The 27,922-nt window shown below is 47.2% G+C and overlaps 2 protein-coding genes across 2 annotated transcripts; both read right to left on the bottom strand.

Annotated features, from left to right (window-relative positions):
- Positions 1-7,307: 7,307 nt before the first annotated feature.
- LOC115256333 (elongation factor 1-gamma) lies at positions 7,308-9,736 on the bottom strand. Its single transcript, XM_029854635.2, has 3 exons — positions 9,567-9,736; positions 8,802-8,951; positions 7,308-8,742 (listed from the first exon to the last, which is right to left on the bottom strand). Exons 1-3 carry the CDS (start codon positions 9,573-9,575, stop codon positions 7,597-7,599), a joined length of 1,305 nt encoding a protein of 434 aa, XP_029710495.1. The 5' UTR covers positions 9,576-9,736; the 3' UTR covers positions 7,308-7,596.
- Positions 9,737-15,632: 5,896 nt separating this feature from the next.
- Positions 15,633-19,847, bottom strand: LOC109417429 (uncharacterized protein K02A2.6-like). Its single transcript, XM_029855757.2, has one exon. It carries the CDS (start codon positions 19,845-19,847, stop codon positions 15,633-15,635), a length of 4,215 nt encoding a protein of 1,404 aa, XP_029711617.2.
- Between the last annotated feature and the right edge of the window lie 8,075 nt (positions 19,848-27,922).

The raw sequence follows: 27,922 nt of genomic DNA on the forward strand, positions 1-27,922 counted from the left end.
TTGCCTTCGCCAATCCATAAGACTCGATTGTGCTAGTCTCCCGAGCTTGACGGGGCCAGTCTTTGGGACTCAACTATGCTAGTGCAGGACTGGAGAAGTCCTCAGTACTTATTTGAAATATTGAGGTTTGACTGGAAAAATTCCTAAGACTTGAGCTAGTTACCAGAATTACCTCAAAACTAGTCCCCTGGAATTTGCTGGACTAGTTTCTTGGACTTGACTGGGCTAGTCTTCTGGACTTGTTCTTTAAAACTCAACTGTGCTAGTCCTCAGGACCTAATTGAGATATTACCCAGGATTCCACTGAGCTAATCCCTAAAATTTGGTTGGGCTACTTTCCAGAACTCAACAAGGCTAGTCCTTGGGATTTGACAGAGCAAATCCCTAGGATTCGACTTGGCTTATCTCCAACACTTAGTTGGGCTAATCACTGGGGCTTGTTTGGGCTAGTTAATAGGTCTTCACTTTCCATCACTTAGTTGGGCTAATCACCAAGACTTGGTAGAGTTACTACTCAGGACTTTATCAGGCTAGTCTCCAGAGCTTAGCCAAGCAAATCTTTAGGACTTAAGGTTGGGTCAGTTATGGGATTTAACTGAGTTAGTCTCCAACACTTAGTTGGACTACTTCTTCTTCTTCTTCTTTATGGCTCTACGTTCCCACTGGAACTTGGCCTGTCTTGCTTCAACTTAGTGTTCTTTTGAGCATTTCCACAGTTATTAATTGAAGGGTATTCTTTGCCTGCCATTGCATGAATTTGTATATTGTGAGGCAAGACCAATGAAACACTATGCCCAGGGAGTCGAGAAAATTTTTCCGACTGGAACGGGAATCGAACCCACCGTCTCCGGATTGGCGATCGATAGCCTTAACCACTAGGCTAACAGGAGAGCCCAGTAGTAGTAGTTGAACTACTTCTCACAACTTTACTGGGTTAATCCCCTGTACTTAATTAAGCCAAACTCAAGGAGCTATTCCTAAGGACTTTCTTGGGATAATCATTCCCTGGATTTAACTAGGTTAGTCTCCAGGGCTCAACTGAACTAGTTTTATGAATTAAGATGGACTAGTTCCTGAAATTTTACTGCGGTAGTCTCCAGAAATAAACTGGAGATAAGATTTGAGTGGGACATTTCTAAGAACTTAAGCTGCTAGTACACAGGGTCAAATATTTGTCCAAAAAGAAACCAATGCTCAAACATACTCAGTAAATTACTAAGGTTTGATTGGGCTAGTATGCAGAATTAATCTGGGCTAGTCTTTAGGGATTGGATGCCAAGAACAATCCCGGACATAATTCATTTGGCCAAATTGTAAGCCAGGTGTACGAGGAAACTTTATTTTCTGGCTTCGAAGAATGCTGTTGGCGTGAACTTCCTTTCTTCTCCTGAACTGCGTGCACTGATGATTTCGAACTTGATTGATGGTCAGATTTATGAGCCGTTGATAGTCGTCAATAAAGTTCTGGAGAGTAACGGGATTTCCTGGTGTTTCGCCTTCGATTTGGTAAAGTAGCCTGGCTCGAGTGTCGGTGTAGCTATGACCTTTGAGACCACCACCAAACACTTGAATTGGTAAATAAATGCTCATGTTTTTGAAATCAAAGTCCTCACAAGCCTTCTCACGGTTTACTTTGCCTCCGTAGCTGATAATGTCTTTGGCTTCTGATTTGACCAGCTGCAGGCAGTGGAAACGTTTCTTGAGTGTTGAGGTTTAGGCTCCCAAAATTTTCTTGAGGATTTCGATGGTAGCTTGTTTGTTGGTTTTGTAGTTCTCAAGTAGTAGTTGCCAAATTTAGAATGAATCAACCAGTTACCTTAAATTCGTCTGGTTTTTAAATACTAATTTGCTATTCTAACTTACATTTCGGCTCCTATAGGAGCTCTGTTGGCTTTCATAAAAAGAGAAAAAAAGCAAAGAATTTGATAACTTTGCTACTGTATACATAATATGTTATTCTAGGGATTGCGAACGAGGTCCCGCCCGGATGACCTGTCTGTTGGTCAGAATTGCTGCAACGTGCCCTATATCTTTTAATTGACTCACCGAATCTCTCATCAAGGGTCTTATTTGCAGCCAGACTTCAGAGTTTCACATCCTCCGTGGAGCGTTTGGAATCATCCGGAGAAACTTATTCTGAACACTCTCTGGAGTTTGAGATGGTGTTTTGGCGTAGTTTTGGCATACCGTACTGTACTCGATCACTGGAAGGGGATGCATGATCTGTTTGTAAACTTTTGATTTACGGGTACAGTAATCTGAGTAGGGAGTTGCATTTGATGACAATTTTGCAAACGTGTTGTCTGAAAATAAGTTTACTGTCGAGGATCACGCCAAGGATCACACCAAGCAAAACAGCATCTCTTTGGACCATTCTACCTTTGTACCGTTCAGGGTGTTTTTACAATCCTCAGGCGGATCAAGTCTGAAGGATTTTGAGCGGGGGAAAATAATGACCTGGGTCTTGCTGCTACGTTGATGCAGATCTTCCATCTCGTGAGATATTCTGCGAGGACTTCCAGGCCTCGTTGGAGCTTCGCCGTAAGCGTAAAAGACTGACATATCATTCACGAATAATGACAGAGATCCGTTTTCAGGGAGCGGAGGTGTATCCGAGGTGAACAGGTTGTTCAGAAGTGGACCTAGTATACCTAGTATAGAGATTTCTAGCGAGTTGGCGGTAGCCTCACAAGTGAGACCCGGAAGGTTCTACCTGACAGATAGTTTTTGATGATTTTCACCAGATTGTTGAGAAATCCGTATCGCTGCAGCTTTAACACCAGCCCATCGTGCCAGATATTGTTGAATGTTTTTTTCTACGTCGTGTAGTGCCATGGCAGAGGTTTTTGAGACAGACTTGTTTCGCCTGAGGATGTTGTTGACTCGGGGCAATTGGTTAACGGTGGATTGTCAAACTGCCAAACTGCCCCTCGAGCAAGATGTTATTTTCGACGGTGAATGCTAGGGCCCGGCGGAAGATTGCTCTTTCAAACAGCTTAGACAACGCTGACAGAAGGCTGATTGAACGATAACTTTTAGGAGAGGAAGCATCCTTCCCAGGTTTCCGGATTGGTATGACTTTGGCCGACTTCCACTGCGAGGAGAAGTGGCTAAGTCGGAGACACTGATTAAAGATCAACGGAAGATGAATGTAGAACTGGAAGCTCAGGTGCCTGAGCTCCAAGTTCAGGATGTTTTCGAAACCTGGAGCCTTCATGTTCTTGGAGGTTTTGGTATAGGAATAGGTTGCCAGTTCGTCAGCGGTGATCTCCAACTCCTCTGTGAAGTCGTTCGTGCAGATTGCTCTGCTTATATACTGAAGCGAAGACTGCTGTGATAGTTAATTCATGTTTAGGGTATTATTCCATTGACGTGCAAGTCCAATGATTGCTTTGCTCCAACATGGACAAATCCATGGAATTTGACGAGGCTAATCCCGCACCTGGTTGAACTGGTCCTCATGAGTTGCTTGACAAGTTCCCGTAATGAATTGCATTGTCAGTGAAAAGTCTGCAGGACGATTAAGTCAGTGAAGAGCCTACAACGAGGCTTGTATAGTTTTCGAAGTGACTTTTTTTTTATTGAATCACCAAAATGAAATACAAGCCAAATCCATGGGACATCTTGACAAGACAATCACCCTCATTCTTGTTTTCGATCGAATCCACTTTCGAACGAAAATCGTTCGCATTCCCGTTTACGCCAGCAAAATCAAATGGCCTACTGATTCGATCGAACCAAAAACGTTCGAAAGTGGATACGTCCGTAAACAAGAATGAGGGTGAATAAAGATCCTCTAGAATGACCCTTTATCCAATCTCCAAGATTTAAGATTTGTCAATCGAGTTCACAGATATGTACTATAAAGTCATGGTTCTTAGTTCATGTGACTATGTGAGTCGCATATCCCATAGGTTGTTAATTAGGATCCATGCGATTTATGGGTCTTCATTTGCAAGCTTAAAGCCAGTGCCTTGAACGACACTAATTCAGGGTTTTCAGAACTTATGAATACGGGTCCTAGCCTAGGAGCTAGGACTCCTTGGTCGTTTAAATTAGGATTTCTACGACGTGTTACTTATGTGTGGATCTCAATACGGTTGAGAGAAGATTTGGTACTCAATGCGGTCAGAGTCAGGTCCTAGGATTCATATGTCGAATTTTTGAAACTTGTTGGCCATTGCCAATCAGTGTTCTCAAGAATGTTGAACTGTGGTTTCAACCATTTGATTCCCAGAACTTACGAACATAAAAGCGTAATGGACATATCAGTTTATATTGGTTGCCAGGAGTTAAGGAAGATCCTGTACTCCACTGTACTTATAAGTTAGGATCTGCTGAAGTTCTGTAATTAGGAGGACCTTCGAAACATGTACTTCCAAGATGATTCGGGCTCAGTGGCTTCTAGACGTGTAGTAAATGATGAGTTTCAGTATTATTGTGTCAAAACAGGTAATAACTGGTAAAAAGGTTTAATTAGAGCTGTCAGAACTGGCTTATCAAGGGTGATAATATGTACTGATGTGCAATTCTCTATTCATGAGTGCATAGGTACTGGGTTAGTCTGTCATGGGTCTAAGAATTGTTGACCCAGAATAATAATTTGAGGTCTTACGGCTGGTGAGTTGTCGGTTCCAGTTTGCAAAACGAGTGTGTCCACAAATAAAATTTGAAAATAAAATCCATTGATTTTTGCTAACTGTTATTGTAATTGTTTTATTTATTCATAACGATTGGTAACCCATTGGTTGTACCATACATAAGGTCAAGGAAACAAACTAACAAAAAATGTGTCGATTTTTTGCAGTGTAGTAATGCTGTGACATAGGCCTTTTCATGTGACAGATCCGTGCATGCATTTGTTTACAAAGCTTGAACAACAGCTGCTAACAAGAACGTGTCATCTTCATAGAAGAACTGTCAAACGCCCGAAAAATCAGCTGATTTAAGACGTCACATGAAAAGGCCTATACCTTTTGCTTTTGTCCTGGATGAAAAAAGAAAAAAAAAACTTACCAAAAGCGTCCCGGTGCGGTGATCCCGATTTTTCCAGGCTTTTTTCACAATATTGCCATCGATTATCACAATTTTCCATCCGCACTGTATCGGCTCACATCGTAGCACACAAATTTGAACACTTTTTCACCGATTTCGCACTCGAAAATGGCCGAAAACGCACCTTTTTTCCGCACTCCGGATATGCCGCAACGAAAACAAAACTCAAACTCGTCGCCGTCGGGTCGGCGCCGATCCGACGTAACGCGCAACGCAAGTCTCACTCAGCGTCGCGTCGGCGTCGGTCGAGGTTTTGTTGCGCGATGGATGTAAACACGCGATGCAACACGGCTAGTGTGCGACGTTGATTGAGCACAGTGGAACCAGACGATCTGATGAAATGGACATAGTTCTCGAGTTCAGGATCAAGAGGGAATCTTTTTTTGTAGCATTTAACGGCTACCTACTTGTATTCGTATTCTGTCATAATCCCTCTCGGGACTATTTTTTCCTTTATTTTTGGATTCTGGGATAATTCTTCACAATTTACTGAGAGAACACCAGAAATCTAGAGGATTGATCTCAGGATTCGGGGGAAATTCTACCCAGGAATTTCTTTCTCAGAATTGTGGACAAGACAAGATTCTGAGGGAATCCCTTCAAGGATTCTGAGTGAATCTCTCTAAGGATTCTGAGCGAACCTTTCAAAAGGATTTTGAGAGAATCCATGTCAGGATTCTGAGAGAATCCTTCTCAGGGTTCTGAGAGAATCCTTCTCAGGATTCTGGAAGAATTCTTCTCAGGATTCTGGAAGAATCCTTCAAAAGGATTCTGGGAGAATCCTTCTCAGGATTCTGGGAGAATCCTTCTCAGGATTCTGGGAGAATTCTTCTCAGGATTCTGGGAGAATCCTTCTCAGGATTTTAGGAGAATTCTCAGAATTCCGAGAGAATCCTTCAAAAGGATTCTGAGAGAATCCTTCAAAAGGATTCTGAGAGAATCCTTCAAAAGGATTCTGAGAGAATCCTTCAAAAGGATTCTGAGAGAATCCTTCAAACGGACTCTGAGAGAATCCTTCAAAAGGATACTGAGAGAATCCTTCAAACGGACTCTGAGAGAATCCTTCAAAAGGATTCTGAGAGAATCCTTCAAAAGGATTCTGAGAGAATCCTTCAAAAGGATTCTGAGAGAATCCTTCAAAAGGATTCTGAGAGAATCCTTCAAAAGGATTCTGAGAGAATCCTTCAAAAGGATTCTGAGAGAATCCTTCAAAAGGATTCTGAGAGAATCCTTCAAAAGGATTCTGAGAGAATCCTTCAAAAGGATTCTGAGAGAATCCTTCAAAAGGATTCTGAGAGAATCCTTCAAAATAATTCTGAGAGAATCCTTCAAAAGGATTCTGAGAGAATCCTTCAAAAGGATTCTGAGAGAATCCTTCAAAAGGATTCTGAGAGAATCCTTCAAAAGGATTCTGAGAGAATCCTTCAAAAGGATTCTGAGAGAATCCTTCAAAAGGATTCTGAGAGAATCCTTCAAAAGGATTCTGAGAGAATCCTTCAAAAGGATTCTGAGAGAATCCTTCAAAAGGATTCTGAGAGAATCCTTCAAAAGGATTCTGAGAGAATCCTTCAAAAGGATTCTGAGAGAATCCTTCAAAAGGATTCTGAGAGAATCCTTCAAAAGGATTCTGAGAGAATCCTTCAAAAGGATTCTGAGAGAATCCTTCAAAAGGATTCTGAGAGAATCCTTCAAAAGGATTCTGAGAGAATCCTTCAAAAGGATTCTGAGAGAATCCTTCAAAAGCATTCTGAGAGAATCCTTCAAAAGGATTCTGAGAGAATCCTTCAAAAGGATTCTGAGAGAATCCTTCAAAAGGATTCTGAGAGAATCCTTCAAAAGGATTCTGAGAGACTCCTTCAAAAGGATTCTGAGAGAATCCTTCAAAAGGATTCTGAGAGAATCCTTCAAAAGGATTCTGAGAGAATCCTTCAAAAGGATTCTGAGAGAATCCTTCCCAGGATTCTGAGAGAATCCTTCCCAGGATTCTGAGAGAATCCTTCCCAGGATTCTGAGAGAATCCTTCCCAGGATTCAGAGAGAATCTTTCTCAGGATTCTGAGAGAATCCCTCTCAGGATTCTGCGAGAATGCTTTTCAGGATTCTGAGAATCTTTCCCAGGTTTCTGAGAGAATCCCTCTCAGGATTCTGAATCTTCGTGAATCTATAACTACAACGGGCCTTTTCTGAGCATCACTAGTGATAGAATTTCCCAAATTTCTAAAAATTCATCGAAAAACACCAGAAACAGCTTAATTGTGTTATCATAGTTTGAGTGTTTGTATTCTTTTATTAACAAAGTCTTTACTGATCTTATTTAGTGTGTTTTAGTAGTTGCGATTATCTGACTTTCGCGCGCACTTTATCCGTTCGGTGTGTTGCGGTAGAATAAGAGAAAGAGAGAGAGTGACCACCATCCGCGCGCGGTTCGAGAATGACACACGACAGAGCAGCAGATATGTGTCACCCCCTCCGTGCGGACTCCCCACCCATTTATGTAGTAAACCTGATTAATCCTACGCGGTTCGGTAAAACTTCGGGCCGCTTACTTGAAGATCTTGCCCTGGTTGAACTTGCGGCCTCCCTTATCGGCACCGGACCAGCTGAAGTACTGCTTGACCAGTTCCTTGGTTTCGTCCGACTTGGCGTCCAGCTTCTTCCAGTCGTACACTTCGTAGTCCACCTGCCAGTCTGGGGACAGGGTGAAGGCCAGGTCCTGACCGCGCCAGACCCAGACGCCGGAAATTGTGCTGTTGTTGTCCTCACCGAAGAGGCACACCGAGGCGAAGGCCTGCTTGCGCATCTTGTCCAGCCGCTGGAACATTCCGGTGATCAGATTGCAGCTCATGAACACCTTGGTCAGTTCCTCGGGGTATTTGTACTCGCCGTACCAGATGGAGTAGTTTTCCGGGTCGAACTTTTCCCAGAAGTAGGGGATGGACTTGGCCTCGTCTTCGTTCGAGTAGCAACGCTTGAAGTCATCGAAGTTGAACGTTCCCTTGGGGAGCGAATCGAACGGATCCTTCGACTTGGGTTCCTCGGCCAGGGCCAGTTCGGCGGCATCCATCTCCTCAACTGGTTCGGCTTCAGCCTTCTTCTCCTTCTTGGCCGGAGCAGGCTTGGCTTCCTTCTTCTCCTTCTTTTCCTTTTGTTGTTCCTTCTGCTGCTGGCCAGCTCCGGTCTTGGCCTGGAATTCTGCGAACTTCTTGGCATCGAATTCGGCCACCTTGGCGCACAGGGTGAAGTTCTTGACGACGGCCTTAACCTGAGGCTGGTTCAGGACGGTCGTGAACCAACGGGTGACACTTCCGAACGGAGCACGGAACGACGGGTCCAGGACATTCTCGTAGGCACTCAGCAGAGTGGCGAACACGACAATGTCGGCCAGGGTCAGCCTCTCGCCAACCAGGAAGGTCTGATGCAGCAGATGAGCATTCAGAGCTCCCAGGGCGGCCTTCAGGTCCTGCTTGGCACGCTCGACGTTGTTCTTCTGGAACTGAATGATTCCGATCATGGGGAACACCCAGGCGTGCACGGCCGGCAGCAGTTCATTGTCGGCCAGGGACAGGAATGACAGCACTTGGGCCTTCTCGAGGTCGGTCTTGCCACGAAGCTGCTCATTCGCGACGTAATAGGCGATGGCGTTGCTCTCGGCCAGGAATTTGCCATCGGCGGTCTCGAAAGCGGGGACCTAAAATGAAAAAGCTGTTAGAAAATCACCATTTGTTAAAATTTTCCTGGATCCCTCACCTTTCCGAGGGGGAACTTCTTCAGGAAGGCCTCGCTCTTGTTGGTCTGGCCGAAGACGAAATCCGACGCAACGGTAACCTTGGCTCCGGAGAACTGGGCCGCAATCAGTGCCTTGTAGGCACGGAAATTTTCCGGATAGGTGTACAGAGTCTGCAAATAAAGTTCAATAAAATTAGTCACTCCCAAAAAACTAATCCAAAAATCTAAAAATATCCTCCATCATCATCACCCGTCATCGTCATCATTCCGGTTACCTTCATACATCCATCTCACTCACACCGCCATGTAAACTTATGTCGTTTTCGTTTTTGCGGTGGTGCTACACCGGTGCAGCACTTTTGCACCGAAAATGTTCGTTTTTGATTTTCGTGCTGTACCGGTGTAGCACTTTTTCTGCACCGCTCAAGATAGTGCAGCACTCAGAAAATCGGGAGTGTAGCAGGTGTACACCGCGTCAACCAATCAGCGTCCGCAAAATTGTAAATATTTTGGGTTTTATTCACACACACCAATGCAACTGCGCCGAAAATGTTCGTTATTGTGGTGGAAAGTGTAGCACGAAGCGGTGTAGCACCGCCGCAAAAACGAAAACGACATTAAGCGCTATCCCCCCTTCCCCTCCATGACCCAGCAACAGCAAGCGCTTTCGCTCCTCTGCTCCATAGCTCTCGGGTGCCGGCTGCCGACGAACTTTCCATCGCACAAAACACCCGGAAAATGCCCGAAACCGCCCCATTCTCCCCGGAAATCCATCACGATACTTACCCCAGCCATGTCTAGCAACGTTTGAGCACGATCACAACAGAAGTAAACTTGATTTTCAGCCGTTGATCGCAAAACTCATGTGTTTTGCACGTACGTGTCTGCCCGTAGCGGAAATGAAGAGGAGGTCGCCACCGTCGCTGTCGTTTCGTTGTGCAATTTTGCCGATGGCGGATGGCGGATGGAAACGTCACTTTGACGGATCGTTATCCGTTTTCAAGGGTTTAGACCAGCTGGGAACACTGCTGTCATGGTGGCGGCTTGAGCGGAGTAGCGGAGCCAAGAACCTTTTAGACGAGCGGCTGATTTCACGCTAAGAAAATCTTATGCCAAATTGAGTTAATGTCACACACACGCTTAGAAACAGTAAAACATGCGGGTTTTGGGTTAAATTGACACACTCAAAAAGATTTCAAGTCAGCCGATGTGTAACGATAAGAGAATCTCTCACAGAACTCTCAGAAAATCCCTCTCAGGATTCTGAGAGAATCCCTCTCAGGATTCTGAGAGAATCCCTCCGATGATTTTGAGAGAATCCCCCTCATGATTGTAAGAGAATCTCTCTCAGGATTCTGAAAAAATCCCTCTCAGCATTCTGAAGCAATCCCTCTCAGGATTCTGAGAATTTTTTTTTTTTTTATTAACGACATTTTACACCAATTGTGCATTCATGTCCCTTAAAACTAAAAAAAAACAACAAAATACAATTCAATCACTTAGCGTTCAATACCTTAGCAATGCGCTTGTCTTGGGGAACGTTCAAAAATTACGTCCAACATTTGGGGGGAGGGGGGGGTCTAGAAAAGTGTGACAGTACGTGGATTGGGTATAGGGAAATTGCGTGACAGAGGGGGGAGGGGGGGTCTAGAAATCCCGAAAAACGATGGACGTAATTTTTGAATCTTCCCTTGCTTTCTAGATCGCTTAGTCAATTTCAAAACCCAACCGTCGATGTCATCTTTAGCTGGATCTGGGCCGGAGTCCGAATCGCTATCAACATCCGATACAATCGCGTCAATCTTCTCGTTGGTCGTTCGATGATAATCGTGTTCAACCGCGCGCGTGATTTGCTTCTTCCTTGGTGGTGAATTTATGGACGATGTGGCAGATGTGGCAGTACTTCTCACAGAACGCTTTTTCTGTTGTTCCCGTTGTTGTAGCTCTGCATCCATTTCGCTAGATTCTTCCATCTGGTTGTCAGCTTCGCAGTGTGCAATCGGCGACTCTTTGTTGATTGTTTGGTTCCCTTTGTCTTCGGCTAATACTTCCGAGCACTTTTTTTTAGGGTGTGCTTTACGCTGGCAGTGGCGGCATGTTGCTATTTGCGAACGGTAAAGCCTGGTTTACATTGATCAACTGAAACGAGCATTTCACTTGCAAACTTCTCAAATGTGCTCAATCCAATTGAATGATGTGTTTAAACTGAGCAAACGACTTGAACATCCACCTGAATGCTCTTGAAAGCATTTAAGTTGAACGAAGTGTTTACATTGTTCAATTCGTGCGGTGCGTAAGCATACTGGATTGAATTCATCTCATTTGACAGATGACTTGAATTCAGCTCACATGAATCGCGGGTTTAGACGAGGCAAGTGAGATGATTTCGTTTGACTTGAATGAAAAAGTTCAACATGTTCAACTTTCGTTCAAGTCAAGTCAGTTGATCAAGTGAGTTGAGCGGTGGTGTTTACACGTTCTATTCGCGTTCAATTGGACAGTTTCCATTGACTTGAATCAAGTCACTTGCACCATCTAAACCAGGCATTCTATTCGCGTTCAATTGGACAGTTTCCATTGACTTGAATCAAGTCACTTGCACCATCTAAACCAGGCATAAGTGACCGTTGTGACGTGATTAGCAATTTGTATGAATGACGGCACATGCTTGGCGAGTTCGATCCTCACCACGCGAACGCCGTTTGGAACACCGGGAAAGAACTTTTTCCAAAGTTCTCGCGCAACGGACTTAACTTTTCCGGACTGTTGCATATGTTCGGCAACAACTGCATTCGGTACGGCGGGTGGGAGATCGAGGATCCGAACATTAATAGCACTATCCTCAACGTAAACGGGAATGTTGAAACTCTTCATCTCGGAAACAATTGTGTGTTTGAGATGATGGGTCGATGCCATGCTTTCGGCTGCATCCAGACTGCACAACTCGATGAGCACGCAGTTCCGGATAGTGTGAAGTTGGAGATTCTTCACTAAACCAATGTCCAGCTTGAGTTTCTCATCGAGAAACTGTTTTATTATTCCCGCACTCGGTCGAACGGGCAGAACGTCAAAGTCGACGACCAACGTGTTTTTTCGTACAGCATTCATTGTTCACAACTAACAATGATGCTTCACCGCGTATTGAATATGAGAGCCTGCTCTGCGGCAAAAGCGTCCGAACAGATCAGACGGTGGCTGACAACTGTTTCAAATTGTTCTGAGAAAATCCCTCTCAGGATTCTGAGAGAATCCCTCTCAGGATTCTGAGAGAATCCCTCTCAGGATTCTGAGAGAATCCCTCTCAGGATTCTGAGGGAATCCCTCTCAGGATTCTGAGAGAATCTCTCTCAGGATTCTGAGGGAATCCCTCTCAGGATTCTGAGCTCGATTCTGAGAGAATCCCTCTCAGGATTTTGTTCCGAGAGAATCACTCTCAGGATTCTGTTCGGAGAGATTCCCTCTCAGGATTCTGTTCGGAGAGAATCTCTCTCAGGATTTTGAGAGAATCCCTATCAGGATTCTGAGAGTATCCCTATCAGGATTCTGAGAGAATCCCTATCAGGATTCTGAGAGAATCCCTCTTAGGATTCTGAGAGAATTCCTCTCGGGGTTCTGAGAGAATCCCTCGCAGGATGCTGAGAGGATCTCTTTCAGGACACTGATAGAATCCCTCTTAGGATTCTAGGAGAATCTCTCTCAGGATTCTGAGAAAATCCCTCAAAGGACTCTTTGAGAATCCCTCTCAGGATTCTCAGAGAGTCCCTCTCAGGATTCTGAGAAAATCCCTCTCAGGATTCTGCGAGAATCCCTCTCAGGATTCTGAAAGAACCCCTCTCAGGATTCGGGGAGAATCCCTCTCAGGATTATGAGAGATTCCCTCTCAGGATTCTGTGAGAATTCCTCTCAGGATTCTGAGAGAATCCCTCTCAGGATTCTGAGAGAATCCCTCTCAGAATTCTGAGAGAATCCCTCTCAGGATTCTGAGAGAATCTCTCTCAGGATTCTGAGAGAATCCCTCTCAGGATTCTGAGAAAATCCCTCTCAGGGATTCTGAGAGAATCCCTCTCAGGGATCCTGAGAAAATCCCTCTCAGGGATCCTGAGAAAATCCCTCTCAGGGATTCTGAGAAAATCCCGCTCAGGGATTCTGAGAGAATTCCTCTCAGAGATTCTGAGAGAATCCCTCTCACGGATCCTGAGAAAATCCCTCTCAGGGATTCTGAGAGATTCCCTCTCAGAGATTCTGAGAGATTCCCTCTCAGAGATTCTGAGAGAATCCCTCTCAGGGATTCTGAGAGAATCCCACTCAGGGATTCTGAGAGAATCTCACTCAGGGATTCTGAGAGAATCTCACTCAGGGATTCTGAGAGAATCCCTCTCAGGGATTCTGAGAGAATCCCTCTCAGGGATTCTGAGAGAATCCCTCTCAGGGATTCTGAGAGAATCCCTCTCAGGGATTCTGAGAGAATCCCTCTCAGGGATTCTGAGAGAATCCCTCTCAGGGATTCTGAGAGAATCCCTCTCAGGGATTCTGAGAGAATCCCTCTCAGGGATTCTGAGAGAATCCCTCTCAGGGATTCTGAGAGAATCCCTCTCAGGGATTCTGAGAGAATCCCTCTCAGGGATTCTGAGAGAATCCCTCTCAGGGATTCTGAGAGAATCCCTCTCAGGGATTCTGAGAGAATCCCTCTCAGGGATTCTGAGAGAATCCCTCTCAGGGATTCTGAGAGAATCCCTCTCAGGGATTCTGAGAGAATCCCTCTCAGGGATTCTGAGAGAATCCCTCTCAAGGATTCTGAGAGAATCCCTCTCAGAGATTCTGAGAGAATCGCTCTCAGGGATTCTGAGAGAATCCCTCTCAAGGATTCTGAGAGAATCCCTCTCAAGGATTCTGAGAGAATCCCTCTCAGGGATTCTGAGAGAATCCCTCTCAGGGATTCTGAGAGAATCCCTCTCAGGGATTCTGAGAGAATCCCTCTCAGGGATTCTGAGAGAATCCCTCTCAGGGATTCTGAGAGAATCCCTCTCAGGGATTCTGAGAGAATCCCTCTCAAGGATTCTGAGAGAATCCCTCTCAGAGATTCTGAGAGAATCGCTCTCAGGCATCCTGAGAAAATCCCTCTCGGGGATTCTGAGAGAATGCCTCTCAGAGATTCTGAGAGAATCCCTCTCAGGAATCCTGAGAAAATCCCTCTCAGGGATCCTGAGAAAATCCCTCTCAGGGATTCTGAGAGAATCCCTCTCAGGGATTCTGAGAGAATCCCTCTCAGGGATTCTGAGAGAATCGCTCTCAGGGATTCTGAGAGAATCCCTCTCAAGGATTCTGAGAGAATCCCTCTCAGGGATTCTGAGAGAATCCCTCTCAGGGATTCTGAGAGAATCCCTCTCAGGGATTCTGAGAGAATCCCTCTCAGGGATTCTGAGAGAATCCCTCTCAGGGATTCTGAGAGAATCCCTCTCAGGGATTCTGAGAGAATCCCTCTCAGGGATTCTGAGAGAATCCCTCTCAGGGATTCTGAGAGAATCCCTCTCAGGGATTCTGAGAGAATCCCTCTCAGGGATTCTGAGAGAATCCCTCTCAGGGATTCTGAGAGAATCCCTCTCAGGGATTCTGAGAGAATCCCTCTCAGGGATTCTGAGAGAATCCCTCTCAGGGATTCTGAGAGAATCCCTCTCAGGGATTCTGAGAGAATCCCTCTCAGGGATTCTGAGAGAATCCCTCTCAGGGATTCTGAGAGAATCCCTCTCAGGGATTCTGAGAGAATCCCTCTCAGGGATTCTGAGAGAATCCCTCTCAGGGATTCTGAGAGAATCCCTCTCAGGGATTCTGAGAGAATCCCTCTCAGGGATTCTGAGAGAATCCCTCTCAGGGATTCTGAGAGAATCCCTCTCAGGGATTCTGAGAGAATCCCTCTCAGGGATTCTGAGAGAATCCCTCTCAGGGATTCTGAGAGAATCCCTCTCAGGGATTCTGAGAGAATCCCTCTCAAGGATTCTGAGAGAATCCCTCTCAGAGATTCTGAGAGAATCGCTCTCAGGCATCCTGAGAAAATCCCTCTCGGGGATTCTGAGAGAATGCCTCTCAGAGATTCTGAGAGAATCCCTCTCAGGAATCCTGAGAAAATCCCTCTCAGGGATCCTGAGAAAATCCCTCTAAGGGATCCTGAGAAAATCCCTCTCAGGGATTCTGAGAGAATCCCTCTCAGGGATTCTGAGAGAATCCCACTCAGGGATTCTGAGAGAATCCCACTCAGGGATTCTGAGAGAATCCCACTCAGGGATTCTGAGAGAATCCCACTCAGGGATTCTGAGAGAATCCCTCTCAGGGATTCTGAGAGAATCCCTCTCAGGGATTCTGAGAGAATCCCTCTCAGGGATTCTGAGAGAATCCCTCTCAGGGATTCTGAGAGAATCCCTCTCAGGGATTCTGAGAGAATCCCTCTCAGGGATTCTGAGAGAATCCCTCTCAGGGATTCTGAGAGAATCCCTCTCAGGGATTCTGAGAGAATCCCTCTCAGGGATTCTGAGAGAATCCCTGTTGTGACGGCTGAGAGAAATGATAACCACAACAGCTAACTGATAATTTCACTTTATTTATCGCTTTTAATTATAATACTTCAATTGGCTTCTCAGCCACGACCGCGGACATGTTTCGTACGCGCGTCCGTTCGCTAACGGGTTCTTACTTGTTCTGATTTACACTCTAACTCGCAACGGCTCAATATGGGGAGGATTTGGGGCAATGTAAATATCAAGGTACATGTATACAAAGGTAGGGTATAACATCTCTCCCTCTCGTAAAAAGAAAGTTCTTCGAGCTCGTTACAAAAGAAAATTACATTGCAAAGAAAAGTTACAAATTCAATCTTGTTGGAGCCTTGATCACCCTGGTGGATCGTCTCAAGGGTGGTGTAGCCACTTGCGCGGCAACTGGTGTGACCCTGGGATTCGGAGGTCCTTCCTCCGGTTCTTGGACAGGATCAGGTAGTGCCGGTCGTCGACCAGCTGGCGTCTCCGGAGCACAGACCGGAGCACTTGATGAAGACGTTGATGAACTCACGGATCGTTCAGGAGTCGCTACTGTCGATGGAGAAGCAGCTATTCCCGGACTGTAGCGGTACTCATTTTCATTTCTGGCACTGTTCGGTGATGTATCCGGAAGGTAAGCGCCCACACCGACGATGTGGTCAATGTGACGCTCCCAACACCGCCCGTCATCCAGGCGGACAGCGTACCGAAGTTTTCCAACTTTTTCCGCAATCTTCCCGAACTTCCATTTGTCCGTAGACAGAAAGTCCCGAACACGTACACGATCGCCATCCTTGAACTCTCGCACTGTATGGTTCTTCGCATCCACGACTTCGTTCTTCGGTAGCATCAGGTCAATTCTTGATCGTATCTGCCGGCCAAACATCATCATCGCAGGTGATTGACCGGTGGCAGGATGTATCATCTTCCGATATGTTAGCAATATGTTGCAGAGTTCGACGTTCAGCTGTGCCTTCGTACATTTCAGCGACTTCAGCTTCTGTTTCAGTGTCTGCACATACCGCTCCGCTTGCCCGTTTGTAGCAGGATGGTAGGGCGCTCCCATCTTATGCACGATGCCATTCATTCGCAGGAATTGTTGAAATTGTTCGGACGTAAATTGGACACCGTGATCGCTGACGAGCACCGACGGTACTCCAAAAGTGCTGAACATCTCACGACACATCCGGATAGTACTGTCAGCAGTGATTGAACTACATACTCGCACCTCCGGCCACTTGGTAAAGGCATCGACCAGAATGAAAAAGTATGTGTCCATGAATGGTCCCGCAAAGTCCACATGGACCCTTTGGAACGGTGCAGTAGGAGCTTCCCAGCAGTGTAATGGCATCTTCGTTGGTTCACGCCTCACCGACTGGCATTCAACACAATTGGCGATCATCTCCTCAATAGCACTGTCCATTCCATTCCACCAGCAATAGCCTCTTGCCAGTGACTTGGTTCGCGTTGCTCCGAAGTGCGTAGAGTGCAGTTCCTCAAGGACTCGCTTCCGAAGAGACGGCGGCACGTACACTCGTATACCACGCAGCAGACAGCCTTTTTGCATTGCAAACTCGCTCTGGTCGATTCCGAACCGGTCCTTGCCTTCGACGAGGACACCGTATTTGACTCCTTGTATCAGCTTCTTCACAGAGGAATCCTCGGCAGTTGCTTGTGCCAACTCCGCAGCAGTAAGTGGAAGGGTTTCGATTTGATGCAGTTCCACTAAGTCCGACTCTTCGATGACGTTGTCTGCATCCGCCAGCTTCAGTGGGATTCGGGATAACGCATCCGCATTGGCATGGTTCGCCGACTTCCGAAACCGTATTTCGTAATCGAAGGATTGCAGGTAGGTGGCATAGTGCTGCATCCTAAGAGCGGACATCACAGGTAATCCTTTGTGTTCCCCGAAGATTTTGGTCACTGCTTGATTGTCCGTAACCAAAACGAATCTCCGGCCGTACAGAAATTGAAAGAACTTCTTAACGCCGAATATTATCGCATACGCTTCCTTATCCACGTGTAGGTACGCCTGCTGAGTACGGTTCAGCGTTTGTGAGGCAAACTGGATCGGGCGTTCCGAGCCATCTGGGTAGATGTGGCTCAGTACGGCTCCCACGCCGTATGGCGAAGCGTCGGTGGCCAGCACCAAAGGCAATTCGGGGGAATAGTGGACGAGGCAGGTTTCCGCTTGCATTTGCCTCTTCACCGCTTGAAAAGACTTCTCGCACTGTTTGCTCCACTCAAACGGTACCTCGTTCTTCAGCAGGTTGTTGAGAGGATAGAGAACGGTACTCAGATCCCGGAAAAATCGACCGTAGTAGTTGATGAGACCTACAAAGGAGCGTACCTCGTCCTTGTTCTCCGGCCTCCGCATATCCTGGATAGCGTCCACTTTCTTCTGGATCTTGTGGATCCCCGTTTCGTCGATGAGGTATCCGCAGTATTCTATCTTCTCCGCAAAAAATTCGCACTTGTCTCGGTTGACTCGGATGCCATTCTCCTCCAGACGACGCAAAACTTCCTCCAATCGGCGCAAATGAGTCTCGTAATCAGGTCCAGTTACCTTAATGTCGTCTAGGAACACGCTGACACCCTCGATTCCTTGCAGCAAAGCCTCCATTTGTCGCTGCCAAATGGCTGGCGCAGATGCCACCCCGTACATGAGGCGGTTTGGTCGGTACAGACCGCGATGGGTGCTCAGTGTGAGGATTTCGCGATCTTCTGGAGCAACTTCCATCTGCAGGTATGCCTGCACCAGGTCGATTTTGCTGAATCTTTTCCCACCAGCGAGCGAGGCGAAAAGCTCGTCCACCGTAGGAAGTGGGTGCCTGTCCACCACAAGGTTGGGGTTGACGGTTTGTTTGTAATCGCCGCAGATGCGCACCCGGTTGTTGGATTTCTTAACCGGCACAATCGGTGTCGCCCAATTACTCTGGTTGACCTTGGTGAGAACTCCCTCCGCAACTAGCTTGTCTAGTTCAGCATCGACCACACTCTGCAAGTTGAACGGGATTTTACGCGCCTTCAGGAAGACAGGACGGGCATCACTCTTCAGCGGCAAGTTGGCTTGGACACGGGAGATCTTTCCGATGGAATCCTCGAATACCCTCGGAAACTTTTGCAGAACCTCCTTCACGGCGGCAGCAGTATCAGCAGCATTATTCGAAGCACCGCAGTTGCTTCCCGAAGTACTTCCCCGTATCTCGTTCACCGAGTAGTCCTTCCGCAGCAGCACATTCCAATCGACCGACAGACGACTCAACCATTCGCGCCCGATCAACGGATGTTTTTCCGAATTCACGACGTACAATGGTAACTGCGAGTTCTGTCCATCGTATTCGACACGAGCGTCCATTATCCCGAGCACGTCAATGTTCGTATTGCAATAGCTCACGAGATTCGTATCGCATTGCCGCAGTTTCGCATCCTGGAACATTTGTTTCCAGCAGTTCGCACTCACGATGGTGACGGGCGATCCCGTGTCCACCTCGAAACGCATCGGTATTCCGTTCACGCGCACTTTCATCCAAATTTTCGCATTGTCCGAAATGGTGTTTACCGAACACACCTCGCGCACATCGATTTTCGCATCACTATAGTCATTTGCGGAATTGTCCACGAAATTCGTTTGCACGGCACTTTGTTTACCCGACGATCGCGCACCACTGGCCTTCGAGCCGGATTTTTTCATGCACACTCTTTCCAGGTGTCCCTTCAGGCCACAGAACTTGCATTCGGTGTGCTTGTGCTTGCAGGTGTTGGCAAGGTGAGATTTCTCACCGCAGCGGTAGCAGCTAACATCACTTGCACCAGCCCCCCTCGGAGTAAAACGCTTTTCCCCTTCGTTTATTTTCACCTTCGACTTGTTCCGCTTACCTGGTTGGTGCTGTACTTTGTGGACCTCCTGCTTACCTTGGCCACCTTCGATTTCCGCTCCGCCCTTCTTCGACAGCTCCATACTTACAGCGATCTCGCGAGCGTCCTGCAGTGTGAGCTGCCTTCTCTCCAGCAGCCGGCTTCGGATGTCGTTTCTCCTGATGCCAAACACCAACTGGTTGCGGAGGGCGGTTTCCAGGTACTGTCCAAAGTTGCACGTTACCGCAATCCGTCGAAGCGCCACCAAATATTCGTCAATCGACTCGTCCGGCGAAGCAGCATCCTTGTCGCCTTGGCGACGGCACTTGAATCGAAAGTTTTCGCTGATCTCAAGCGGGGTGGGGTTGAAAAACGCCTCCAAGGTGTCGACAATCTGCCGATACGTTTTTGCACGGGGCGCCTCCGGGGCGATTTTGTCGCAGATTATGTCGTAGCTTTCGGGGCCCATATGGTGGAGCAGCAAACTTTTCCGCATCTCCTCTTCGTTGATGCCGAAGATGGCGAACGCGTTCTCCAACCGTTCCACCCACCGCATCCATTTTAGTTTCCGCCGATCGAAGGGGTCGATCGCGAAACTTGGTGGCGGAACACCAGCAGCAGCACGGGCAGCAGCAGCAAGGCGACCGGCAGCAGCAGCAGCAACGTTGTCCGGATTCGCCATTCTCGTCGCCAGAACTGTTGTGACGGCTGAGAGAAATGATAACCACAACAGCTAACTGATAATTTCACTTTATTTATCGCTTTTAATTATAATACTTCAATTGGCTTCTCAGCCACGACCGCGGACATGTTTCGTACGCGCGTCCGTTCGCTAACGGGTTCTTACTTGTTCTGATTTACACTCTAACTCGCAACGGCTCAATATGGGGAGGATTTGGGGCAATGTAAATATCAAGGTACATGTATACAAAGGTAGGGTATAACAATCCCTCTCAGGGATTCTGAGAGAATCCCTCTCAGGGATTCTGAGAGAATCCCTCTCAGGGATTCTGAGAGAATCCCTCTCAGGGATTCTGAGAGAATCCCTCTCAGGGATTCTGAGAGAATCCCTCTCAGGGATTCTGAGAGAATCCCTCTCAGGGATTCTGAGAGAATCCCTCTCAGGGATTCTGAGAGAATCCCTCTCAGGGATTCTGAGAGAATCTCTCTCAGGGATTCTGAGAGAATCCCTCTCAGGGATTCTGAGAGAATCCCTCTCAGGGACTCTGAGAGAATCCCTCTCAGGGACTCTGAGAGAATCCCTCTCAGGGACTCTGAGAGAATCCCAATCAGGGATTCTGAGAAAATCCCTCTCAGGGTTTCTAAGAGAATCCCTCTCAGGGATTCTGAGAGAATCCCTCTCAGGGATTCTGAGAGAATCCCTCTCAGGGATTCTGAGAAAATCCCTCTCAGGGATTCTGAGAGAATCCCTCTCAGGGATTCTGAGAGAATCCCTCTCAGGGATTCTGAGAGAATCCCTCTCAGGGATTCTGAGAGAATCCCTCTCAGGGATTCTGAGAGAATCCCTCTCAGGGATTCTGAGAGAATCCCTCTCAGGGATTCTGAGAGAATCCCTCTCAGGGATTCTGAGAGAATCCCTCTCAGGGATTCTGAGAGAATCCCTCTCAGGGATTCTGCCCAAGTAACCAAAAGTTCAGATAAAAGGGCACTTTATAAGCTAAGCAGCTTGTTCGAGGTCGCTCATTAGCCTTCTAAGCAGCTTCATTTTTAAGTAATTTTGGAACTTGAAAGTTCACATAAGCACGCTGGATAGCCTTCTAAGCAGCTTCTGACAGAACTTTGTCAAAATTCATGCAGAAACAAAAATGTGTTTTTCAGAATCACACCCTGTTCGTGGGGGTTTGTGATTCACGTCTGGAATTTGCTACTGGTAATTATATTTTCACATATGTCGCTGCTATATAGATTTGAACTGGATTCTCCTGCGTGATAGCCTGCCGACTTACCGCTGCGCTGCTGAAGACACTTGACAAAGTCAAGCTAACTTCACTACTGTACAAATGTGCAAAACTAGCTGCTGACAAAAAATCGATTCAAGTCAGACTTTACCTGCTGTCCACTCAATCGCAGCTGTAGTACTGTGGTAGAGCGTAGGGCTCTCACGCAGCGACTGTCGGTTCGAATCCGATGGGCGGCATTTTTTTTTGCTCAAGCTTAGTATTCATTGATTTGATAAATGCATATTTGTCTTTTATTCGTGTACGCTTAAACAGTTGTTTTCTGTAAAAGAAATAAATTTAATCTTCATTGAAACACAATGCTACTGAACTGAACTTCTATGAACTTGAAAGTTCCGACAAAGTTCCGACATAGCATCTTAAGCAGCTTTAAAGTTCCGCGAAGTTCAGATAAAGTTCGGAATGGAACTTTCTGGCTGCTTAAGAGGCTAACAATTAGCCTTGCCGGAACTTGTGACCGAAGTTCCAGCAAGGCTCATCTTTAGCCTCTTAAGCAGCCAGAAAGTTCCGTTTGGAACTTTATCTGAACTTCGCGGAACTTGAAAGTGCATTTTGTCATGGGAAGCGGAACTTTTGGTTACTTGGGTGAGAGAATCCCTCTCAGGGACTCTGAGAAAATCCCTCTCAGGGATCCTGAGAAAATCCCTCTCAGGGATTCTGAGAGAATCCCATTCAGGGATTCTGAGAGAATCTCACTCAGGGATTCTGAGAGAATCCCACTCAGGGATTCTGAGAGAATCCCTCTCAGGAATCCTGAGAAAATCCCTCTCAGGGATCCTGAGAAAATCCCTCTCAGGGATTCTGAGAGAATCCCTCTCAGGGATTCTGAGAGAATCCCTCTCAGGGATTCTGAAAGAATCCCTCTCAGGGATTCTGAGAGAATCCCTCTCAGGGATTCTGAGAGAATCCCTCTCAGGGGTTCTGAGAGAATCCCTCTCAGGGATTCTGAGAGAATCCCTCTCAGGGATTCTGAGAGAATCCCTCTCAGGGATTCTGAGAGAATCCCTCTCAGGGATTCTGAGAGAATCCCTCTCAGGGATTCTGAGAGAATCCCTCTCAGGGATTCTGAGAGAATCCCTCTCAGGGATTCTGAGAGAATCCCTCTCAGGGATTCTGAGAGAATCCCTCTCAGGGATTCTGAGAGAATCCCTCTCAGGGATTCTGAGAGAATCCCTCTCAGGGATTCTGAGAGAATCCCTCTCAGGGATTCTGAGAGAATCCCTCTCAGGGATTCTGAGAGAATCCCTCTCAGGGATTCTGAGAGAATCCCTCTCAGGGATTCTGAGAGAATCCCTCTCAGGGATTCTGAGAGAATCCCTCTCAGGGATTCTGAGAGAATCCCTCTCAGGGATTCTGAGAGAATCCCTCTCAGGGATTCTGAGAGAATCCCTCTCAGGGATTCTGAAAGCATCCTTCTCAGGGATTCTGAGAGAATCCTTCTCAGGAGTCTGATAGAATCCTTCTCAGGATTCTGAGAGAATCCTTCTCAGAATTCTGAGAGAATCTCTTACCGGATTCACTTGTGAGACAATGAATAAAAGAACGTCTAGTTCGGTAAGAGCTTGAACAAGTAATGAAAATTTATTCTAACTGATTACTCCTGATAAACAATCAGGTTGCTAGGGTTGCTTAGGGTAGTGAACTACATACAAAGGGTAACTACGTTTCTCAACACTCCTCCTTAGTTTACTATCCCTAAATATCTTCGAAATGCTTCATGCTTCTGCTTCGGTAGAACCTTGGTGAAGCCATCCGCGGGTTGCTGCTGCGTTGGGATGTAGTGCAACGCAACATCTCCTCTCTCCAGACTATCCTTCACGAAATGGTATCGTATCGAAACGTGCTTGGTCTTCGGGTTGAATCCTTCGTTTTGTGCTATACATATCGCGGATTGGTTGTCACAGAAAATGGGAATCGTTCGTTGACCTTCTATCTCCTGCAACAGCTGCTTCCACCATAGTGCCTCTTGCGTTGTCCGGGAAAGTGCCACAAATTCCGCCTCGCACGACGACAATGCTACGGACGGCTGCCGCTTGACATTCCAGGACACGGCTCCTCCCATCGTGCTGAAGATGTAGCCCGTTGTCGACTTCCTATTTGTCAGATCTCCTCCCCAATCCGTGTCTGTGTATCCGGTGAACTGAGGATCGCCGGCTCTGTTGTACTCCAAACGATGATCGATAGTGCCCTTCAAATACCGCATAATTCGTTTTGTTGCTTCCCAATGACGACGACCGGGGTTTCCACTAAACTGGCTGACCTTGTTCACCGCCAAAAGTATGTCCGGTCGTGTTCCTTGAGCCAAGTAGGTCAGGCATCCAACTGCTTCCTTATAGGGAACGTTCCGCATCACTTGAATCTCCTCTTCAGTACATGCAGACATTGAATCATCCAGTTGTTCTCCGGGATCTGCAGGGGTTGCTACAGGTCTACAATTCTCCATATTGAACCGCTTCAGAACTTCTTCGATGTATTGTTGCTGGTCGAGATGTAGTGTGCCTCCTTTCCGGTCCCGAGTGACTCGCAGTCCCAAGCATAACTTCGCCGCTCCAAGGTCCTTCATTTGAAAACGACTGTTCAGGAACTCCTTCAGCTTCTTCTTCAAGTCCGGGTTGTTGGTGAAGATCAACAGGTCATCAACATAGATTGTCACGAAGATCATTTCTTTCTTGCTAATCTTGAAGTACAAACACGAATCCACTCTGGAACGAGTAAGTCCAAACTGCCGCATCGCTTCATCCAGTTGTCTATTCCACACCCTGCTTGACTGCTTTAATCCATACAGCGCCTTCCTTAGCTTGCAAACCTTGGTGACATCGTTCACGTACCCTTCCGGCTGCTCCATGAAGATGGTTTCTTCCTTCAGGTCGGACTGAAGAAACGCCGTGACGGCGTCCATTTGCTCAACGTCTAGGTCGTGCTGCACTGCGAGAGCCATCAGATAACGTATCGTCGAGTATCTTACCACCGGTGAGTACACCTCCGCATAATCAATACCCGGCCGCTGTGAACAGCCTTTCACCACCAGCCTGGCCTTGTACCGGGAAATTTCTCCATCCGCTCCACGTTTTGTCTTGAAGATCCATTTGTTTCGTATGGCCTTCCTTCCTTTGGGCAAGTCGGTCAATTCCCACGTGTTGTTGCTTTCCAGCGCCTTCAACTCCTCGTCCATTGCAGCAATCCAGCGCTCTCGGTCTGGCCGGTTGACTGCTTCGTCGTAGGTTAATGGATCACCCATCACGTTTGAAGACTGGGAATGGGGGGAATCATCTGGGACAGAAGAACTATAACAAACATAATCGCGGTACTTGCCTGGAAACCTGCGCTCCCGACCGCTGTGCGTCGACCCTTGCTGTTCATCAGCTGGTCTTGTGGATTGCGGCGGGAGCGCATCGTGAAGCTCAGCATCGACGAATTCATCATCACTGGAATCAGCTTCCGGACGCAACGAGAGCATTTGAACGTCATCAGTTAAACCGCTTGGATTTTCTCCACGTGGCACGCTGGATACCCCTTCGGTTGGTTCAGCACACTCGATCCACGATTGAAGTTCCATGAAACTGACCTCTTCCGTTTGCTGTTCGCCAATCGCCGAAGACTTCCCTTCATTGATGATCCGTACGTCTCGGCTTGTCACGATGCTGCTATCGCTTGGATTGAAAATTCGGTAACCTTTCGACTTCTCCGCATACCCGACAAAGATTCCTTCAACGGCTTTCGGGTCGAACTTCCGTCGCTTCTGCTTGGGCACGTGTATCATCGCCAAGGAACCGAAAATCTTGAGATGCTGCAACGTTGGTTTTCTGCCACTCCACACCTCTTCTGGTGTTTTTGCTTCTAACGATCTTGCAGGACTCCTATTTACCAGATATGCTGCGGTTGAAACTGCTTCTGCCCAGAACTTCTTTGGTAGCTTGGAATCATTCAGCATGCACCTTGCCTTTTCTACGAGCGTCCGATTCATGCGCTCGGCCACACCGTTCTGCTGAGGAGTGTACGGACACGTCGTTTGATGGATTATTCCGTCTCTCCGCATGCATGCCTCCATCGCCGCATTAACGAACTCGGTGCCATTGTCAGACCTCAAAATCTTCAACTTTCTTCCGGTCTGCCGCTCCGCCATGGATTTGAAATTCTCGAACGCATCTTTGACACCGCTCTTCGACATCAGGAAGTATGCGAAGACCTTCCGACTGGCATCGTCCACGAATGTTAAAATGTAACGGCTACCGCCAATCGAAGGTTCCTCTATCGGTCCACAGAGATCCGTGTGCACCAAATCCAACAGTCCTTCTGCTTTCGTTGAGCTGGATTGAAAAGGGTCACGAGCTTGCTTCCCTGTAGCACAGGCCACACAGTCGAATGGCGCTTCCTTCCGAAGATCCAAATCGTCCACCATGGTTGCGAGTTTCGTCATGCCTTGCTGATTCAAGTGTCCTAGCCGTCTGTGCCAGATTTCCGCTTCTGCTGTCAACAAGGATGTTTCCGGTTTCTTGCAGTTGAGTCGATATAAACCATCCATCTCGGTTCCTGAGGCAATCACTTGTAACCGTTCAGTTACAATTATCCCAATATTATTTTTAATTTGTGCGTATTGTTGAGGAAACTATAGTGTTTGTTTGTTAAGTGTTTGGAATAAATATAATTGGTTAGAGTTAGACTAAAATTGTAAACTGTATTAGGTAGTAGAAATATGGTGTAAGCTAAATGTTAAATGTAATTTGAATAAACTATGGCAAAAATGGGTGGCGGGCGAAAATCAACTGTGGCAGTAAAAGTAGGCAAACCGGTAGCATAATGGGTGGTGCTGCTACCAAGGATAGGAAACATGGAGTAACGATTAAGGAACAATGGGAAGGCATGGACTGGAGGGCATTTTAAGACTTGAGCTGATCGCCATGATCACTTTCAATTCGGCGTTCGTGTGAGACACAAGTGAGTTTTATTTAAAAGTGGCTTTTTGTAAGAAGTTCAGTGAACGAGTATAGTGCTTGAGTCCAGCCTAAGTTCATTCAGGTATGCCACATTAAATGGTCTCTGTGATACCAGTGCCTTTATTCCGGATCATTCCAACAGGACCTTTTGAACTACCATTTTGGTACTGTCACGGAATCGCCCCTCACAGTCCACACGATTCGGCCTAGATCGGTTCACCGGTCTACGCCTAACAGTAAAGGACCAGGCTCTCTGGTCATACTCACCGACCGTGAGAGAGCTCCTCGGGCTAACAGCCCTAATCACCAAAGAGGACCCTTCTCGGCGTGGCCAATACGGTCTCGTCCGTGGCCCGTCGATCGTGCCAAAGAAGGAAGACGCCGTAGCCAAGTCTAGGACACGAAAGTGGCCTAAAATCCGTGGATTCGTCATTCCACTAAGCTAGCCAAACTTCAAGATCCGCCATTCTGAATCCTACCGGACCATAAGGACCGACATCGTCATCCGCCATTGCCGTCAGCAGCCGTCAGCGAGCGCTCGCCAGCACACCGGTACGTACCCAACGATTTTCATCAACCACAACCCGCCATAGCCCAAATAAACCAATTAGAACCAACCTAGTAACTTTCAATAAATTTGCCTTTATATCTCCATACACACACACTCTGTCATAGCCCAAAGAAATACCATAGTTTCTGCACCCGTTGTTCCGCGTAGCCCCTCCGAATTACCCAGTAGCATGCCGACCCTGTAGACCCAGCTCTAGGGGTCTCATGCTACTGAGCTAGTTATCCGGGAGTCTTGGTTTAGCCACTGGGTCGATTGAGCAGTTTGTAAGTCTCAGTAAGTCTCACACTTCTCCATCTTCATCGTAGACTTCACAGGAATCTGCCTTGAACGTCACCGTCAATCCTTTTCGGCAAATCTTACTTACTGATAGGAGGTTGGCCGCCAAATCCGGGACATGCAGTACCTCCTGCACTTCGATGGGTCCTTCTTGCAATTCGAGCTTCACTAAACCTTTCGCTGTAGACATGATGCATTGGTTGTTCGCCGTGTCGATCGGATGGGCGAAAACTTCCTGCTTCGTGAAATTCTCCTCGCTTCTCGTCATGTGGGAGCTTGCCGCCGAGTCGAAATACCATTCGTCTGCGCCGCCCTTGCCAACGGCCAACATCGCGCACAAAGCCTTGTTCTTCGGTTTAGGATGAGCACTTGATTTCTGTTTCTGAGGGCACTCAGCTGCAAAGTGTCCGAGCTTGCTGCAGTTGTAGCACGTCTTGTCCTTCTTGTCCGCTACTGCCTTGGTTCTCCTGTGCTTGTGCTTCGTGTATAGTGCACCTTCACTTCCGGAGCTTGAAATCGGCCATTTGACGTCCTGCAGTATTTTCGCTTTGACCGTGTCTGCAGTCAACGCCAAGTCGGACGCCTGAAGTCCCATGACCATCGGATGATAATACTCTGGGAGCCCCTTCATTAACAACGACGCCAGCCACTGGTCATTCACCTCAAACCCTATCTCGCTGAGATCGTTGGCCGTGGTCACCAGGATGTCCACGTAATCCTCCACGGTACTGTGGTTCTCCAGCTTCACTGAAGTCAACCGGTCCAGCAATCCAAATCTTCGTATCAGCCCGTCGTCTTGAAATGCCTTCCGGAGTTTCTCCCATGCGTCTTGAGCACTGGTCGCAGTTTGGACGAGACTGAAGTTGTTCTTCTCCAACGTTAAACAAATCGTTGCCAGCGCACGATCACTGGCTTCCGGATCAACTTGCTGGCCTTCCGCCGGCTGCACAGCTCTCCAGGTCCCTTCTCTGATGAGAATCATTTTCATGGAAAACGC

Source organism: Aedes albopictus, chromosome 1 (assembly GCF_035046485.1).
Source record: "Aedes albopictus strain Foshan chromosome 1, AalbF5, whole genome shotgun sequence".
Lineage (NCBI taxonomy): Eukaryota > Metazoa > Arthropoda > Insecta > Diptera > Culicidae > Aedes > Aedes albopictus.